Source organism: Notolepis coatsorum (assembly GCF_963971535.1).
Source record: "Notolepis coatsorum genome assembly, chromosome: 8".
Lineage (NCBI taxonomy): Eukaryota > Metazoa > Chordata > Actinopteri > Aulopiformes > Paralepididae > Notolepis > Notolepis coatsorum.
The window spans coordinates 101,192,415-101,213,142 of record NC_140172.1 but is presented as its reverse complement, the minus strand read 5'-3'; the positions used below and the strand labels follow the sequence as shown (position 1 = coordinate 101,213,142).

The 20,728-nt window shown below is 46.4% G+C and overlaps 1 protein-coding gene across 1 annotated transcript in view; it reads right to left on the bottom strand.

Annotated features, from left to right (window-relative positions):
* The window catches only part of mtus2a (microtubule associated tumor suppressor candidate 2a), a gene marked incomplete at both ends in the record, with an annotated part of 136,239 nt that extends 116,624 nt beyond the window's left edge, over positions 1 to 19,615 (bottom strand). Inside the window, 3 exons of the mRNA XM_084320483.1 lie at positions 15,288 to 15,480; positions 17,384 to 18,822; positions 19,225 to 19,615. Coding sequence (XP_084176609.1) covers positions 15,288 to 15,480; positions 17,384 to 18,822; positions 19,225 to 19,615 — 2,023 coding nt within the window. The remainder of the gene's footprint in view (positions 1 to 15,287; positions 15,481 to 17,383; positions 18,823 to 19,224) is intronic.
* Positions 19,616 to 20,728: the final 1,113 nt, after the last annotated feature.

Sequence of the window (20,728 nt, the reverse complement as noted above, 5' to 3'; positions counted from 1 at the left end):
CACCCTCTGTCTCTAATTAGTGTGTGTATTTAGGTGTTGTCGACCCAGCATACATGGCTGGGTCATTATTTCATGTTACCCGTGTTTACGTGTTGTCAGTCGTGTATCCTCTGTTTCCTGTCTTTTGAGTAAAACCTTTGTTTATCACACCGCCGTCTCCTGCCTGCTCTCTCCAAGCTCTCGTGTTTCAATCTGCTACTGGGTTCCAATCATCATGCCATCTAAGCGCATTCGTAACAGTTTTGTAGATACAGTACTGAATTTTACCATCCGGACACATGCAATTCGAAATATGAATATAGAATATAGAATATCAGGCCTATAAATTACCTTATTATGGCCAATTCACACATCTATGGCTCATATTTCACTAATAACACTTAAAATCATTGGTAAACAAACGTAGTGCTGAAGATATACACTTTGACTGCTGTTTTCACAGGGTTAGGGTCTTTACTCTTGGCTACATTTGAAAAAGAAGCGCAACATTAATTAATACGTTCTGTATTGATCGATTTATGGCGTGATATGAATCTTGGCCCTGTACTGAGTACTGAGCCCCTCAGACTTAAGGGGTTAAGAGCTACACTTGCTACAGAGCCATTCTGAAAGACAGGCGTCACTGAATTAACACTTTGATCGCCGGGGTTAAATTCATAATTTACCATCCCTCGCCAGCCCTATTTAACATGGAGAAGTTCCCCTCTTTGCAGGGCTATAACTTTTTAAATTGTATTGCTAAATTGACATTACTATGGCCCATTCAACGTCCTATATTTATTGTTCAGGGTGTAGCAACGTTATACTTTTTCATTCACATATTCATACTAAAATACGGTCTAAAGTATAAGTATGTTTTTATCGTTTTCTGCAGCTTTCTCCAGAACTTGATTTATAGCCCCAAATGCATTATATTGATGATGAAATACAGTTTGATAGGAATCTGTGTGAGATAAAAAATGTCAACTGGACATGCTTCTAGGAGTTACTAAGTATGATCTGATGTTGACCGGATGGGCGGGGGGTCGTTTATAATTCCGTGGCCAACGTTATATCATTCATCTAGTGTGGGTGATATGATCATTAGAGCAGTTAGTAAAGAACACGTTGAAAAATAACGCTGGATCTTACCGTATCTTCCTCGCGCCGTTGGACGATGAGCGTGGAACTGAAATATTCCTATTATGGGATGTAGAAATATCCGATCCATTTCCAGGTTGGATAATAGTATATACGTCCAAATCATGTTGTTTATCGAGTTATTTGCAATCGATCGATATCCAGTGTGTCAAGATGGAGTCTCGCTAACGATAGCGAGTGCCCGGACGAAATATGGGTGAGCACCACTTCATCCGCATCACTTCCTGTTTGGCCGATCGGCCGATCGGCCACCAGATGGCGCTCTTGAACCGTTGGAGAGTTGAGAGGGGCTCACCAGTACATATAATGTCTCCGGGGGAGAAATATGATTTAGATCACAGATTTTTGAAATATTGATATCAAAGACGCTGTCCAGCGTCTTCGGCAGAATAAGCATGGCGGGGAAAGACGCTGCCCAGCGTCTTCGGCGATTAAAGTGTTAAAGATGGGAGAAGCAGGTTATACTGCATATGAACTTATGGCAGCAATGGGCAGCCTCATGATTAATTTAGTCGCAGCCCCATACTGTAATTAATTCTGCTTCATTTAGAATTTAGCAGTAAAATTCCTCCTCAACCTATTCAGGTGTATGTTTTTCTGTAAATGTTTTCTTAGAATTCTAGATTTACAGTAGCCATTTTGCCATCACATTAGAATGCTCAATTCTCAAAATTATAATGTTAAATGTGAACCGTGTTTCACTGAAAGGGTTAATGTAACACCACGGTGATACAATCTTAACATGGCCATTATATGAGTAGTTAACTTTGTCTCCTATGTAATTTCCATTGTATGTGTAGCTAAGGTTTAGGGATTCTCTCTAAAAGAGGGTTCAGCTATACTGTATAGTCAGAGGGGGAATGATAAAAGAGACAGATTTCGAGGGGTGTAGTACAGGCGGCCTCTGTCCAGGACTCTGCCCTATCGCTGGGATGCCAGCTGTAGCACATTGCCCTGATTGCCAAAGGTCCACCTCCTCTCATTCTTTCTTCCATTGCACCACCAGGACATATTGACCATATTCACATGGCGGCCCATTTTGCTCTTGTGTCATGACAGCATGACATAAGAGCAAACTGGCCACCGTGTGAATATTCACGAGCATGTCTGCCGCTTGTGTTTGGCACGTTTCAGCAGGAAATCTGACTTAGCGCGTGGATATATTAATGACAACAATACAGGGTTTAAATTAGAAGGTTACCTCAACCAAAATCTCCAGAAGACAGGAAATTAAAATGCCTGGGTCCAAAGCCAAACTCCTAGATTTTAAAAGGTTTAGCATGAGCATCCATGTTTTCAAACGCACCTAAGTTGGAGAGGACACACTTCCCACTTACAACCATAAACGAATGCAGCATAACAACCACATTAAGTAGACCTACGCACACATGTACCAGAGCATGCTAAAACAGCTGCATTCACACAGACACACAAACACCCACACACTGTATACAGGCAGACAAACAAACATGAAACATGCAATCACACATCATACACCCGTAGGCTATTATATGTCTCAGATTTCCCCAGGACCTGTTGAAAATTAATCAAGCAGTTGCTGGGGAGAAGACTTAATCACACAAACAAACAAACAAACAAACAAACAAACAAACAAACAAACAAACAAACAAACAAACAAATAAACACAAACACACAAGCTCACAGTATTTCGAATGCGCTTGATAGTATAAAAACTGAGTTATTTGGATTGATATGGTATGAGCCAGCTGGACAGAGATTCAGGAAACAAATGTGAAGTCAATCGATGGTATTTATTGACAGGAACACACAGAATAATAATAATAATAATAAATCAAATTTATATAGCGCCTTTCATAGAACCCAAGGTCGCTTTACAATCAGGACAAAAAATAGGGCAAGGAAAGTAGGGGGGGAGGGGGAAGAGGGGATGAGGGAAAGTAGGGGATAATGGACCTAATTTAATCTAAAACTAACTGATGGGGAAAGCCTTGGTGAAGAGGTGTGTTTTTAGAGCGGATTTGAAGGTGTCCAGGGTTGGGGCGTTGCGGATTTCGGGGGGGAGAGAGTTCCAGAGGGTAGGGGACGCCACGCTGAAGGCTCTGTCCCCAAAAGTCCGTAACCTGGTGCGAGGGATGGAGAGGAGACCTAGATCAGAGGATCGTAGGTTCCGGGATGGAGTGTACTGGTGGAGGAGATCAGACAGGTACCGGGGGGCGAGGGCATGGAGGGATTTGTAGGTGAGGAGCAGGAGTTTGAAGGTGATGCGGAACCTGACTGGAAGCCAGTGGAGATGGATGAGGGTGGGGGTGATGTGCTGCCAGGGCTTGGTGTGAGTGAGAACCCTGGCAGCTGAGTTCTGGACATACTGGAGCCTGTCCAGGGCTTTGCTGGGTACCCCGAACAGGACTCCATTACAATAGTCCAACCGGGAGGTGACAAATGAGTGGATCAGGGTCTCCGCCACAGAGTCTGAGAGTGAGGGTCGGAGACGGGAGATGTTCCTGAGGTGGTAGAAGGCAGACTTGGTGACAGATTTGATGTGGGAGTGAAATGAAAGTGTGGAGTCAAGGGTGACGCCCAGGTTACGGACTTCGAGAGACGGGGAGATGGAAGAGCCGTCAACGTGGAGGAGGAGATCTCCAACCTTCCCGAGCAGTGCCTTGGGGGCCACAACCATGAGCTCTGTCTTTTTGCTGTTGAGTTTGAGTAATTTGGTTGCCATCCAGGTTTTTATAGCGTGGAGGCAGTTGACTACAGACTGTGGGGGGAGCTGGGAGGATGGTGAGGTGCTGATGTAGAGCTGAGTATCATCAGCATAACAGTGGAAGTTGAGTCCGTGGTGACGTATAATCTGACCGAGGGGGAGCATGTAGATGGTGAATAGTAGGGGACCCAGCACAGAGCCCTGGGGGACACCGTGGTTGACTGGGGCCGGGGGGGAGGATGAGCCGCTGACGCTGACAAACTGAGATCTATTAGTGAGATATGAATGAAACCATGACAGAGCTGTACCGGTGATGCCTAGGTTGTCGGAGAGGCATTTGAGGAGGACTGAGTGGGATATTGTGTCGAACGCCGCGGAGAGGTCGAGAAGGATGAGGAGGCTGATGTGTCCGGAGTCTGCAGCAAGGAGGAGGTCATTAGTGATCTTGATGAGGGTGGTCTCTGTGCTGTGATGTGCTCGGTAGGCTGACTGAAGGGGTTCGTAGAGCTCATGGTTGGACAGATGTTGATGAAGCTGGGCGGCGACTGCCCTTTCAGAGAACGAGGAACAGTCCTGGGCCCTCATTCATCAACGTGTTCTACGCACAGATTTGTGCTTACCCTGTGCGTACGATCATTTCTAAGCAAAGAGTGGGATTCATCAATTTCAACTTGAACTTGACTTCGTGCTTATATTTACGCACAGCTCGGACCATGCGTACCTGGCGCCCAGTGGTAGAATATATTATTACAACAAGGAAATGAGCTTCTGTGCATAAATGAAGTGGATTTCCCAAGCTATTTCGGTTCTGCTCTGATCAGAACCTGTTTGCTGGTACTCTGCGTTGTGATTCAATACTTTTAAAGCTCTGGGAATCACTTCTCTTCAAACTGAGCAGTGCAGGCAGAAGGAATTAGGAGGAAAAAGGTTATATAGCAGTTGTTTAATCAAAGTTTAAGAGTGTATACAAATTACAATAAGAAAATGCTATAGTTGTGATCACAAACACTATGCCGTGAGTGATACAACCAGACTAATATTACAGTATAAAGAATGATAGTTGATAAGTTGTTGATGGTCTTTGTTGTCTGGCTGACAAAACAAAGCAGTCTGTTTTCCCTCCAAAAGCGATGTCCTTTGTTCTCCTGCTGACCTGCCCGCCTTGAGTGTGGATGGTGGAGAGGTCTTGTCCTGTCTGTGGGTTGGGTTGTTCCAGAGTCCTCCTTTCCCCCCATCACACCCCATCTTATAGCCAAAGCCCAGTGTCTCGGAGTTGATGACATCATCACATTATTTCCTCCAATCACAGGACTGCTAAGCTGGCATTTGAAAATAGGGGTTTGGCTTATAGGCCAAACCCCCTTCACATAACTTCAAAAGGAGGCTGTCCTTACAGTCAACAATGTATACTGTCCTTGCTTAATACTAACAATCTACCTTAAACATTGCATTATTTTCATTTCCTAATATCTATATTTGAATTACAATTGCCCACATAAACCCAGATATATTTCTTTATCACTAAGTCTGTTGACTTTAATCATTCTTTTAGAATAGAATATAACTGAATAACAGATTAAATTAGAACTGGATAGAAGAGAATAGATCAGAATATAAAACCATCAATTAATCAAATTGAACATAAATTGGACACATTAACTAATTGTAGACATTTAAGTATGACCAAACCTAATTATATTTTAACTTACTTCAATGACTTAATTCAAGATTACAAGTACAATATACCAGGAAATAGTTAGCTTGTTTGGAGCTCAAATTAAGGATTTCAATAGTGATCTTCTCTGTGTGTGTGTGTGTGTATGTGAAAATGTGTGTGTGTGAGTGTGTGTGTATGTGTGTGACTATGTGTGTGTGTGTGTGTGACTATGTGTGTGTGTGTCTATGTGTGTGTGTGTGTGTGTGTGTGTGTGTCTGAATGTGTGTGTGTGTGAGTCTATGTGTGTGTGTGTGTGTGTGTCACAGGAAACTCCAGCGAGATAACATGTTTACGTAACCTTTTGGTCTTTTGTTGTCTCCTACAGAGCCCATTGTCCTAAACTCTTCCCAGGCCATAGCAGATGGCCCTTGGGTTCCTGTCATTTGACCACTCACTCCATATGTAAATCGACCTGTGTGCCTACAATGGCAATCAATCTATGTAAACACACACACAATCTATGAATTATTGTTTTGAGGGCCAAGTATTTCTACACATTAGTTAATCATGAGCTATGTTTGGGAATTTACCACATAATAACACTGGATGTTCTGTATGAACCGTAATTCATTATAGTTCATTGTAAAATAGCAACAGTAGTGTAATTATGGTCAAAACCCTATAAATAGCATTTGGAATAATAGATCTTTCTCTCAGAATGAATGCAGCATGGTTTATATAGCGTTATCGGAATATACGGGGTGTAGGCTACTGACTGACTGCGCTCCGCGTAGCTTGATTGATTGATTGATTGAAAAGTTTATTAACAGATTGCAGAATGGGTACAGTACAGTACAGCTCAGTACATACAATTGTTAAGGGGATGCAGACCAGAGAAAGACTTTCGTCTTGTTTACATCAGGGTCCCCCATTTTCAATTCATCATAAATCATAAAGCTCAACTCGTTATTATTTTGCGAACAGACCGCCGAAACACGGGAACGTTTTGATTATATTTAAAAGGCTTTACGTTAAACGAAACAAGTGGAATTTCGAAGCTGTAAGCAGAATACAAGTCATATGAATATAGTGTTCTTCCCCCTTTTTACTGTATAAGAAAGAATAGAAAACGCATTGCAATGACACCAGATAGTGGACAGACTATTTATATGATGGGATTCAAGTTCATGTATTGAAAGGCAGGCTACATCATACATGCAGTGAGATTCATTGTTCTTGTATATGCTCTCGTATTATTGTTTATATAGGCTACCCAATACTGACATCAAAATAGATTGTAGTATGCCTCTAGAAATCATATGCAGCAGGTAGAAAATTTACGGGAGATCCATCGCGATTTGGAATAAAATTGAGTAGAACTTTAATCCCTGGGTATTAATCAAACAACACGGGAAAAGGCAGTCATATTCCAGCGCGGTCTTTATTAGCCGACAACAAAATAGATGCCTCTAAAAATCATATAGCCAATCGAACACAACAAATAAAGGCATTCATATTACAGCACGGTTATAATGACACACAACCAACGCCAAACAGTGGTCAACGAACGGTCTTTATTAGTATTTTGAGCTGTCCACTCCAGGCAGAATTGCAGCAATGGTCTTAGGGAGCCGTTGATATCTGACATCACCGTTTACAAGTCCGCCTTTTATTTATCCCATAATACGCGATAGTGTCTTCTTGGTTCGACAGCAGTGAACAATCTTCGTGGAGTTTCTCAGAGTTCCGCTCGGGTCAGTCCATTATTTCACATCCCATGGGGGGTGTTTCCTCATTTTCATGACCATATATGGATAATCATGCACGAGCATTGACGGTAGAACAAAGTGGTATTCATCAACACGGAGGAGCATAGAGCCTGCGTACGCACGTGTGATGAATCCCGACTTCCCTGTGCGTACACTGGTTCTACATTCCGTGCTTACGTGTGGAAATAGAACATGTTCTACGCACACATTGATGAATGAGGGCCCTGGAGACCACAGCCCTCCATGGGGGCTGCAAGGCTCCAGAATGATGACACAACCATGCTTTTATACTATGTGGGTTCCAAATCTAGCGAGCCACTGGTTAAAATGGATGATCAGACAGGCTTGGTCGTATATGGTAGTCTAAGGATGAATCTGGTTTGCTCCTCTCACTGGCCTGTGGCCGGAGGCATGCACATTAGGTCACACAGGTCATCAGGTAAAAGTATTTCTGTTTTGTTAAGTGAGCCATTAAAGGGGAGATGAAGCAGTGAACAATGTGATCCTAGTTTGTTTGTTGTGTACCTTGTGTAAGACAGGGTCCTATAATAAAATGTGAAATCCTGCTTATTTGTCTGAAAAATCAAATATAATTTCCCTGTTTTCGCCATGGGCGCGGCCATTTTGTTGCTGACGTCATGGGGCTGGTTTGGTGTATACACTGCTGGTTAGCTGCCTATAGTGAATGGGTCAGTCAGTAAATAAAATGTTGCCTACAAAACAACGGGACCGCGGTGGTTCTGTTTGTATTGCTCCTGGCTGTTCAAACTAATTTTACCGTGTGAAAGAGAGGAAAGTTGGTTAATTTCCACTACCAGTGAAAAAAACAGTGTTGTTGGCACGTTGGCTCAGGCTGGCTGCACTCAGGCGGCGCGACCAGCCTGTTGGACAGGGAAGGAGGATCTGCAGCGAACACTTCATTGCCTCGGATTATGTTGTTGGGGTGGGATGTTTGTCCAGAAGACCACTAATCAGCTGAAGCCGGACGCGGTTCCCTCAGTCTTCGACAGACAGACCGGCCCAGGCAGTTCAGCGTCGCGGAGCATTCAGCCTGCTGGCTACCTAGATCCACTTCAACCAGCGTCGCGGAGCATTCAGCCTGCTGGCTACCTAGATCCACTTCAACCAGCGTCGCGGAGCATTCAGCCTGCTGGCTACCTAGCTCCACTTCAACCAGCCGAGCGTCGGGAGCTCCAGCAGCTTGTCGATGTGCTAATAGTCTGGAGCCAGCTACCGTTAGCTTGCCGAGGCTCCAGCACACCGACAAGCTGCTGGAGCCAGCAGCTACCGTTAGCTTGCCGAGGCTATTAGCACACCGACAAGCTGCTGGAGCTAGCTACCGTTAGCTTGCCGAGGCTATTAGCACACCGACAAGCTGTGTAGCCAGCTACCGTTAGCTTGCCGAGGCTATTAGCACACCGACAAGCTGTGTAGCCAGCAGGCTGAATGCTCCGCGACGCTGGTTGAAGTGGATCTAGGTAGCCAGCAGGCTGAATGCTCCGCGACGCTGGTTGAAGTGGATCTAGGTAGCCAGCAGGCTGAATGCTCCGCGACGCTGAACTGCCTGGGCCGGTCTGTCTGTCGAAGACCGAGGGAACCGCGTCCGGCTTCAGCTGATTAGTGGTCTTCTGGACAAACATCCCACCCCAACAACATAATCCGAGGCAATGAAGTGTTCGCTGCAGATCCTCCTTCCCTGTCCAACAGGCTGGTCGCGCCGCCTGAGTGCAGCCAGCCTGAGCCAACGTGCCAACAACACTGTTTTTTTCACTGGTAGTTTGTGGAAATTAACCAACTTTCCTCTCTTTCACACGGTAAAATTAGTTTGAACAGCCAGGAGCAATACAAACAGAACCACCGCGGTCCCGTTGTTTTGTAGGCAACATTTTATTTACTGACTGACCCATTCACTATAGGCAGCTAACCAGCAGTGTATACACCAAACCAGCCCCATGACGTCAGCAACAAAATGGCCGCGCCCATAATGATAAATGCTTCAAAAATGCACATAACAAATAGTTTTTTCTTAGAAACTGCTTATTTTTATAACGTGATTTTTTCTGTGGCTTATCTAAATACTAATGTGATGCTATGAATATGTATTTATCGCTATGCTTCATCTCCACTTTAAGGCCTTGTCTCCTGTTTAAAAGCAGCAGTCCAGTCTGTGTTGAAATCACTCTGTACTGAGATCTTCTTGAGGAAGGACAGGACACATTCACTGAGAAACATTGCTTTATGCTGAAACCTAGGGTAAGCCATTATAAGTTTATTAGTGAAATCTTAAAACCAGCTGACTTGATTAAAGGGGCGTGTTTAAAATTGCCATTTTGTTTAGTTAAGTGCCACATTAAGGGACTGTTTCCTGTTTACCAGTAGCAACTGTTTTGTTAAGTGAGCCATTAAGGCCTTGTCTCCTGTTTAAAAGCAGCAGTCCAGTCTGTGTTGAAATCACTTTGTACTGAGATATTCTTGAGGAAGGACAGGACACATTCACTGAGAAACATTGCTTTATACTGAAACCTAGGGTAAGCCATTATAAGTTTATTAGTGAAATCTTAAAACCAGCTGACTTGATTAAAGGGGCGTGTTTAAAACTGCCATTTTGTTTAGTTAAGTGCCACATTAAGGGCCAGGTGCTAGACAGCACTAATTAGTGATAGAGATTGAAAGGCTTGCTGGCTTGGCTTCAGCGAAGCGTCGAAAAAACGAAGAGGGACAAAGAGGAGTTGTCCTGGAGTTATTCGCTGAGGGATCCACCTAGTGCTACGTACACCATAGTCCTATCCTCCACTCTGAAAATTGCTTCTTCCCCTCCCACTCTGCTATTCCTCTACTACCTCGCTCCCTCCCTACTCCCTTCACCTTTCTCCTTGCCACTCTTGACACCAAAATGTGTCTCATACCTATATCCACAATATGCTCCTCCAGAACAGATTCAACCCACCCACGGCAGTTTGATAGCAACCCGGCTAATCTCTCCTACCCTCCTACAGCCACTAATACACCTGTCACAGTACGGCAAGGCTTATGGAATTGTCAATCAGCAGTCAAGAAAGCTGACTTCATTGCAGCTCATGGCTCTAACTGAGACCTGGATAACCCCCAATAACTCATCAACACCTGCAGCATTATCTACAAACTATAACTTCACTCACACACCTCGACCTTCCAGACGGGGTGGAGGCACTGGCCTCATGACATCTCCTTCATGGGCTACACAGTTGAGCTGGACATGCTTCTAAGCTCCTTACCGGAAGATGGTATCCCTCTCCTTCTATTGGGCGACTTCAACCTGCCTGACTCATCTCAGTCGGTCCCAGTGGTCTCCCTCCTGCAATCGTTTGACCTGACTCCCACTGCCATACCTCCCACCCACAAAGCAGGCAACTCCTTGGATCTCATATTTTCCCGTAACTCCAGCATCATTAACACCACGGTAACTCCCCTACATGTATCTGACCATTCCTTCATATGCTTCTCACTAACTCTCTTGCTTAACCGAAAGGTCTTCACCCCAACTCAAACCGTCTCACTCAGACGCAACCTGCCCTCCTTATCCCCCTCCACCCTCTCCTCTGACATACTATCCGCTCTACCTTTGAGTGACACCTTCTCTGCTCTCCCCACAGAGATGGCAACCTCCACCCTCCTCTCAGCCCTTGCAACCTCCTTCGACAAGCTCTGTCCCCTCGTTGAGAAACCTGCCCGCCATTCCCCACCCAGTCCATGGCTGATAGATCCAGTGAGAGAACAAAGACAGGTCCTGAGAGCGGCTGAGAGGAAGTATAGAAAGTCACCCCTCACTGCTGACATCGACACATATCACAACCTCTTGTTAACATTCTCCAAAACCATTACTAATGCCAAAGCTTCCTTCTTTCACCATAGGATCGAGGCCTCTGCCAAGAATCTTCGCAAACTGCAAACTGCAAACTACCATGTCCTCCCTCCTCACTCCCCCCCCCACCCCCTCCCCCCTCATCTTTCTCTGCCGAAGACTTCACGATCTTCTTTGAGAAAAAAGTGGAGAACATCCGCAGCTCCTTCTCCCAACCCCCACCCATTCCAAATTCTGAATCGAGAACCTCATCCTTCACTCTATCATCTTTCTCTCCCATTACAGAAGCCGAGACCCTGACACTGGTAACGTCGAACCGTCCGACTACATGCCAGCTGGACCGGCTACCCTCCCCACTCATCCAGACCATAGCCCCAGACATCCTCCCATTCCTAACTGCAACCATCAACTCCTCACTCAACTCGGGGGTGGTCCCCACCTCCCTAAAAACAAGCCAGAGTCACGCCGCTCATAAAAAAACAACCCTGAACCCCACCGTCATAGGCAACTATCATCCTGTCTCTCTTCTCTCCTTCCTTTCTAAAACACTTGAACATGCTGTATCCAACCAACTTACTGCTTATCTCTTACAGAATGACCTCCTAGACCCTAATCAGTCTGGCTTCCGGACTGGCCACTCCACAGAAACGGCCCTCATTGTGGTCACAGAGGCACTTCACTTAGCAAAAGCGAAAGGCCTCTCCTCTGTCCTGATTCTCCTAGATCTATCTGCAGCCTTCGACACAGTCAACCATCAGATCCTCCTCGCGCCCCTTGCAGGAATGGGAGTGGCTGGCTCTGCGCTGACATGGCTGACATCATACCTCAATGAACGCTCCTACCAAGTGTCCTGGAGAGGGACCCTGTCAGCCACCCGCCCCCTGCTGACGGGTGTCCCCCAGGGCTCGGTCCTAGGACCCCTTCTCTTCTCCCTCTACACTAAATTACTGGGTAACATTATCACGTCTCATGGCTTCTCGTATCATTGTTATGCCGACGATACTCAACTCTTCCTCTCCTTCCCTCCCTCAGATATCCACGTCTCTGAGCGGATCTCGGCCTGTCTGTCTGACATCTCCACCTGGATGACGACCAACCACCTCAAACTGAACCTAAGCTAAACAGAATTGCTCCACCTGCCGGCCAAATCCTCCCCCCTGACCGACCTTTCCATCACAGTCGAGAATGCAGCTGTGACCGCGTCCCCGACCGCCAAGAACCTTGGTGTTGTCCTCGACGACCAGTTGAACTTCTCTGCTCACATCGCAGCGACAACCAGAACCTGCAGATTCCTCCTGAGCAACGTCAGAAGCATCCGCCCCTTCCTGACAAAAGAAGCCACCCAACTCCTCGTCCAATTAACAGTCATCTCCCGCCTCGACTACTGCAACGCAATGCTCGCTGGCCTCCCGGCCACTGCCACCAAGCCTCTTCAACTCATTCAGAACGCAGCGGCCCGCCTGATCTCAAACCTACCGAAGTCGGCCCATGTCACCCCACTTCTTAGGGATCTGCACTGGCTCCCCATTGCTGCACGAATCCGCTTCAAGGCCCTCGACCTGGCATACCGTGCGGCAAAGAGAACCGATCCCGCCTACCTCCGGTCAATGGTCTCCAACTACACACCCTCAAGACCCCTACGCTCTGCATCTTCTGGCCGCCTCAGACCTACTCCTATCCGAGCTTCGGGAGGATCATCAAGGAGAAGCCGCCTATTCTCAGTCCTTGCCCCACAATGGTGGAATGAACTACCCACCCCAGTTAGAACAGCCGAAACCCGTCCAATATTTCGCCGTCGACTAAAGACGCACTTCTTTAACCATTATCTGAAATAATAATAAAAAAAATTAAAATGATATCTAACCCTAACTAACCTTACTGTCATGCACTTGTCCTAATAAACTAACCTACACTGTAGCACTCAACACTTTGATGAACATTGTTACTCAGCTGATAGAGTTGTGCCCTTCCTGATGACTTGTCGTACAGAACTTGTAAGTCGCTTTGGATAAAAGCGTCAGCTAAATGACTAAATGTAAATGTAAATGTAAATGGGTGCCTGGCTTGGCGTGGTCACTCGACCCACTGGCACATTCCAGAGACCTATGCACCCAGAGGAGCTGGATGTAAAATATTAGACCTTAATGAACTGAAAATACCTATCACGCTGTACGCTGGTGATGACTGAGCATGTTTATCCATGCAGCGTGTGTTGAACAGGGATGAGAGGAGATGCCAGCAGGAAGATACTGACGTTACTTAAACGTTAATTGCTTTGCTCTTCAAAGGCTGGAGTTCTCCTGAGGGCCAAGATGCTCTGAGATCCTTACATATGCTTTAATAAGGGATTATGATAAGGAGGCCTCGCATGTAATGACGATTTGCTGATCTGTCCCGCATGGTGGTTATCATATCCTGGGAGATTGCACACAGATCAAATAATGCATGGATGTGATTAATTCCACTGCCTTGCAGAAGCGATGGGTGCAAAGTGATGTGCAAAACTTGCCTGGGTCCAGACCTTTGTATGCGCCCACGTCCACCGAGCTGATTCTGGTCTGGCATCATGACAGTGAAATAGCTAGCCGTTTCTCGGTTGAAAACGTGATTATCCAATTAGTGCCACGGGGAGACTAACGATCAGCCAATCAGTGCCACGGGTGGGACTAACGATGAGCCAATCAGTGCCACGGGCGAGACTAACACTGTTGTCAAGTGCGGGGAGTATGAAAATGATGGCGGCTTGCTCATAAACGTTCTCTTTTTCCACCTAAATGGTTCACTAAAATATGTTTCTGACCACATTTTAGGCGTGTAATAGGATATGTAATTGCTGGATCTCAATTCATATTTGATCTGCAACACCTAGTTTGACAGTTTGATCAAAATTTTTAGCCAGAGACGCCAGAGTGTGGCATGGGGAGGATGCGTTGGTCTCTAGTGATTGATTAGGGAAAATGGGTGAGAGTGGAGGTGATGTCAGACTGAAGATGGAGTGTAACGAGTTGACTATTGTTTGTGTGTTTGTTTGTGTGTGTGGGGGTGGGGGGGGGGGGGGGGGAGTAGACAACCCTCTAATGTGGCAAATGTTGGGCTGGCAAATCTGACATTAATCTCAAGCATGCAGCCAGTTGCAATCTGGTGTTTGTGCTCATCTAATTTAAAAACACAGTGTGGATCTAATTTAAAAACACAATGTGGATCTAATTTATAAACACAATGTGGATCTACTTTAAAAACACAATGTGGATCTAATTTATAAACACAATGTGGATATAATTTAAAACACAATGTGGATCTACTTTAAAAACACAATGTGGATCTAATTTAGAAACACAATGTGGATATGGCGGCTGGGTGGCGCAGCGGTCTAAGCGCTCGTCACCAACGCGAGAGACACCGGTATCGAATCCGGCTGTCAGCGTTGCCTCCGGCTTGGACCGGCCGTCATACTGACTCAATTGGCAGAGTCAGCGGGAGGGAAGTTGATGGGTGGTAATCTGGTTGTTGTAAACAGCGACTCCTACAGGTCCATCAGGGCGCCTGCACAGCAAGGACAGGAGATGGCGAGGGTAGTATGAGCCTCCCACACGTTACACCTCGCCAATGAGAGTCCGCGCTGGCAGGTGAAAAGATGTGGCTGGCTCCGTGACTCCGCATGTATCGGAGGGGACATGCGATAGATTCTTCAACCCTCCCTACGACCGACCAGTGAGGGGCACATGCGAGCAACGATCAAGACAGGGGAGGGGGGAATTGGCACGACTAAATTGGGATGGGAGAAAAACACAGAAAAGGAGGAGAAAAAGTGGATACAAAAAAAACTAATAATAATAATACACAATGTGGATATAATTTAATAACACAGTGTGGATCTAATTTAAAAACACAATGTGGATCTAATTTAAAAACACAATGTGGATTTAATTTAATTCCTGCTCCTCCCGGCAGCATGTCGAAGTATCCTTGAGCAAGACATAACTGCTCCCGATGAGCAGGTTGGCACCTTGCACACTCCAACGTCGGTGTGTGAATATGTGAGTGAATGGGTGAATGTTAGGCATAAGTTGTAAAGCGCCTTATAAATGCAGTCCATTTACCAATTTACCATAATGTAAAAATATCAAAGAGAGATGGAGAGGATGGATGTGTACAGTTCTTCAAATTGGAGAAATCTAAGAGCGACTTTCTTACCTGTGTTGTCCTGGCTTTTCTGGTTGCTCGCCGGGCTGACAGCCTGGACTGGTTGGCTGAAGACCAGAGTTGACCTCTGACCTTGACCGGGCACTCTGCTCTTGGCTGGTCCTGCTATGGTTGTCCTGGTAACAGCTCCCAGGCCCAGTCGGAGGCCTCTGCCCGAGCGTAACAGACTCCCACTGCCACCTGCCTGGGCGGCCATATTAAAGCTTGTTGGGTCCTCAGTGGAACTCCCTCCAAAACTGGACGTTCTGCCCATCTACAATTAAAAATAATCGTTTTTACCTATTAATGTGGCATTAGCACACAGCTCTTTCATTTATACTTTTTTGAATTTTAAAAGTTTGATTTTGTTCAAATAACCCACCAACTGATTTTGATTCTACCTGAGACGTGGCTCGATAGACTGAAGAACCCCCACAGCATTTCACTGTAGTCGAGGGAAACTGGAGTTCTTTCTACCTCAAATCTGTGCATGGTTTGCATATTTTACATGGTGTCAGATTAAAAATAATGGAAAACCTAAAGCCTGATGAAACATGGAATAAATAAATATCGAAACCAGTGTCTGGAAGAGGAAATCTGGTGGAAAATTAGAAAAGCTTGGATGCATACATTTAAAGTGTTTCTCCTCACCAACAGCCTCTCAGGAAATAAATTAGTTGATGCAATCGAGGTATTCAGCTCTTTTGAATTAGCCAGCATTATATAGTTGATAGATTGAATTGCATATCTTTGGGTGCTGGTATAGGCACAATTGAACATAAATACCAAATAAAACCATTTAATTTGAGTCAATACAGGGGCCATTTGAAGGCAATAGTACCTGTAAGTACAGTAGCTCTCTAACTGTGCAGTTAAACCAGCTTAAGTGGGCGTTTAATTATACATAGTTCCCTGTGGAAGAGAATATATTGACATTCAGGGCCAACTAATTTAATAGCAATAACAATTCAAGGCAGAGCACAGGAGACGAGGTGATGCGGCTCTGAGGATTCTCTTCACGCTGCTCACATACATTAGGTCATATAATGTAAAGGCTGAACACTCCTAATGCAAATCAATACTGGAATTGCAATGTAATTTCATTCACCGTCTCGTTCATTCGCCCATCATCTCTTGCGTGTACATGTATGTAATCATTATTCAATCTTGGCACGGAATGAAATTCTCAGTCCCAGTCGGTGAAATGGGAAAACTACAGTAGCGAATCCCAACGCTGCACAGTAGGTGACTTGGGTGTTTACGTCAATCAGTCAATGACAGGCCAAAGCATGCTGCTTCCCTGCGTGGATGATCTGTAGTACAGGCAGCCATCCCGGTGTTCACACCACAGAACTAAGAAGGCTGCCATAGAGGTTTGATAATGTCAGCACTGCTTCGTATCTGGACACTGTGTGAGACATAGAGTGGAGGGCATTCATGGAATGTTTGGAATGCCTATTTTCCCTTCATGTTGGTGTTAGGGACTAATTTGATGTCTCTTATATAACAACACATTCATCATTATTTATTAGACAAACATTACAACACGATAGGTTAAGTTCTAAGTGTAACTCTGAGAGAGAAAAGAGAAAGATATTCCAGGTCAATCTTTCTGTGGTTTCAATCACGTCAAATGGTTGCAGGGGTCACTTATGTTATTACCATCTGTTTTGGAATGTGGCTTGTTTGTTCAGCCCTTATTGTACGACACTACCTTCATCAGAGGGTATTTAAGTGCAAGAGAGAGACCATATGAGGGGGGGGGGGCTCTGGCTGCTGGCCATGAAGCAGTAACCCTTCCTACTGTGATGATATATGGTTCACAATAAAGAAAGATTCTCTTCTAAATCAAAGAATTTCTTCTTGCCAAAATATTCCTCTACACTGGAAGCTATAATTATATGGAGAGGATGGGTCACAGGCCCTGACGTTCTCACAGAAGATATTCAGCACTGGGAGATGATGCTACTTCTTCTACTGCTCCCAGTGGTAATGGGGAAACCATTTTTTAAACACGTCTATGACTAATTGTTCTATCCGTTGCAGTCCTATGGTTACCACACAAAAGTAATAGAGATGAAACAAAGTGCTAAACATGCACCACGTACCTCTGATGGCATATTCTTGTCGATAAGTGGTCCATAGAAGTCTGCCTTGTGTGCTGTGTGACTGTGTGGGTGAGTGTATGGAGTGGTGTGAGTGTGTGTGGGGGGAACAGTGTGAGTGTGCCCAGGGGGTCTCAGCATTCCGGAGGGGAACATCTGCACCTCCTGACGGTACTTCTCGTACAGCAGGTTGGAGGCGCTGAGCACTGGGGCTCCTCTGGGTTCCACCCCGGGTCTGGAGGGGTCCTTCGGCGTGTCTCTGAGGTAGCCGGATGTGTGTATTTGGTGGTGTGTGTAGGCTGAGAGCCTCGATGGTAGAGAGGACACCTGGTAAGGCCCGTCGGCGGCCTGGGGCTTGACTTGAGGATTCTTCCGGATGTAGGTGATGATTTTGGGGCGAACTCCTTTAGGCTTCGGGGGGCATTTGGGAGATGGAGACCTCTCTCTGGGCCTGGAGTTACAATAAGAGCCGGGAGGGCTCTGCTGGATGTTTGCCGGTGCTTTGGGAATTCCAGTGGTGCAGATATTCGTTTTGACAGGTGGCCTCAGGCCAGTGTTGCCGTAGCCCTGAATGGATGCCACCGCAGCAGAGCAGTATCCTGGCTGTGGATGTCGTGCCACCCCAGTGACACTCCTGGAGGTGAGGTACATGGAGGCTTGTCTGCGTGGAGAGCCCTGGGGGGTCCTGAGAGGAGAGTGGGGAGGGGTGGACGCCCTGGCCCCAACCTCGGTCCTGTTGGGACTGGAGCAGTTCCTGCGGTAGGTCAATTGGGTCTGGGGTCTCTTCTCCACGGTGGAGGTGTTGGAGGGGCTGGAGGTACGTCTTGCGATAGCTGGCTGTTTCACCAAGGGCTGAGTCTCTCTCTGAGCTGCCTGACTGGGGTTTCTAACTTGGCTGGATCCAGAGCTCCGGTACAGATGTGAAACATCCGAGGGTTCTCGTAAGGATGACTGTATAGCCTTTCTGTCAATACCTCGCCTCAGTGAATCCGGAGAGGGGGACGGGGAGGAACGTCGCCCTGTCCCCGTCTGATGATGAGCATCGGTCATTGGCTCCACTAAGCTCCTCCCTCTTCCTGTTTCAGTCTGACAAAGGGGCCGGACTAGCTGTTGTCGTCGAGGTGGCGGAACCCTCTCCTCAAACCCCAGCTTTCTCCTCTGGCCCAGGACACCCTCAGAGAAGGACAACCCATTTCTATGGTGACCCCTGTCCTGACCCTGGCTGTAGTACTGAGGGTGCCCCTCCAAGTGCTCCTGAGGATGGGAAGGCGGGGAGTTCTGGTTGGCGTCCACTGGGGGCGCCTTTCTCCTGGCGTGGACTGAGGTAGTGATGTTGGTGCTGGAGTAAAGGTTGGTCTTGGGGTTGGACAAAGACATGAGGGACTGGGTCTGTTGTCCACTGCTGTCCAGAACACTAGCCAGGCTCCCACTCAGGGAAACAGCTGACAGACTGGAGACGAACACGTTTGTTTCAGACTTAGATTCCTTCAGACCTCCCTTCCCTCTCTCCCTGGTTCTCCCTCCACCTGATCTGCTGATCTCCCCCCTCTCCGTTGAGCTTGTGGCACAAGTGTCTAGGTCTTCAGAGCTGAGACAAGCCATCCTTCTCTCCATCTCTCTGTCCCTTTCAACCCTTCTCTCCACCTCTCTGCCCCTCTCGACCCTTCTCTCCACCTCTCTGACTCTCTCCGTTCTCCTCTCAACCTCTCTATCTCTCTCCGTTCTTCTCTCCATCTCTCTATTCCTCTCCATTCTGGTCTCCACTTTGTTGCTGTCGTTGTCGTTTCTCCTCACGCCAACTGAGGCAGAGCTAGCGGTGGAGCTGGAGGATATGGACATCTGACCCTCGTCTTTTCCATCCCTCACACTCCCTCCATCATCATCATCGTCGTCCTCCTCCTCCTGATCTCCCTTCCCCAGGAAGGTGTGTATCTCCTGGCACTCCGCTAGCTCGAACCCCTGGAGGTCAGGGTCCACGCAGCGCCCCTCTGAGCCCCAGATCAGTAGCTTTTCCTGGGTGTCACTCTGCGAAACCAGGGGGGGTAGAGGGCTGGTGATGTACCCAGTGTCCCGTCCTACTCCCACTCCCTCTCCCTCATCCCCCGCCGGAACCAGCTGATTGGCGTTATCATCTCCAGGTTGCTGAGGGAGGTGGATCTGGGTTCTGTTGTTGTTCTTGATCTCTCCCCCCGTAACCTTGACCCTGAGTCCCTGGAGATGAGTCGGGATGCTCATGTTGGATGGATGTTCCCGTGGCACTCTCAAAGACACATAGGGGGTCCTGAGGCCATCTATGGAGTTACAACAGCCCTCTTCCTGTTCTACTCTGTTCTACACCTCTCTCTCTCCCCTGTGTGCTGTGATGGTGTTTCAGTTGACCAGCAGAGGGGTGAAAGGTCATCTCACGTTCCTTTTCTCTGTCTCTTTCCTCCTTCCTTGTCTGGCTTTGTTTTTGACAGAGTTCCCGAAAATCTGAACTTGGTGGCCTCTCAGGGATATTTCTGCAGGTTCATTCAATCTGAAAGAAGAGAAAACACAGACATGTTAGTCTAGTGTTAGTCGCAGATGCAACCAGATCGATCAATACATCTCACTCTCTCATGCTTTGGTCTTCAGCTCTACAGTATGTATTACATTTGCTGAATTGCCTTTATAAATGTTTTGTTAATAACTTGTGGCTTTTACAATTTTATTTACATAGCCGTCTTGGCCAATGGTGGAAATCTCTTTAAATTTCCACCTGGGGAATGATCAAACACTCTCTTAACTTATCTTGTCTTGAATAAAAGATCAATATAGATCAAACAAAACACAATATTGCAAAACATGGATATAAATAAAATGGAATACAGTAGCGTAAACCTCTGAGGAGCCTAAGGAGCCACAACAGAGTATTGCAGGCCTCCTGGAACAACATCACAACCGACTGTTCCATAAAGGATTTCTTAGTCATGTCTCTAATCCCTTCTGATCTCTCTCCCAATCCCAACAATACTCTATTCCTTCTTCCCTGGCATCCTCTCCTTTCTAATCCTATATGCTCCTTTATATGCTCCTTTATATTCGACACTGTAGTAAATGGTAAATGCACTGCATTTATATAGCGTTTTTATCCAAAACGCTTTACAATTTATGCCTCACATTCACCCATTAATTCACATTCACACACCGAAGACAGGGCAACCATGCAAGGTTAAGTGTCTTGCTCAAGGACTTCACTTCAAAACGCTGCCGGGAGCAGTTGGAATTGAACCGAAAACGTTCCAAATATCAGACAACCAAGCTACCTCCTGAGCCACTGTCGCACTTTAGCCCCTTAGCCCTGGTAGTTTGATGTTACTTTTAATT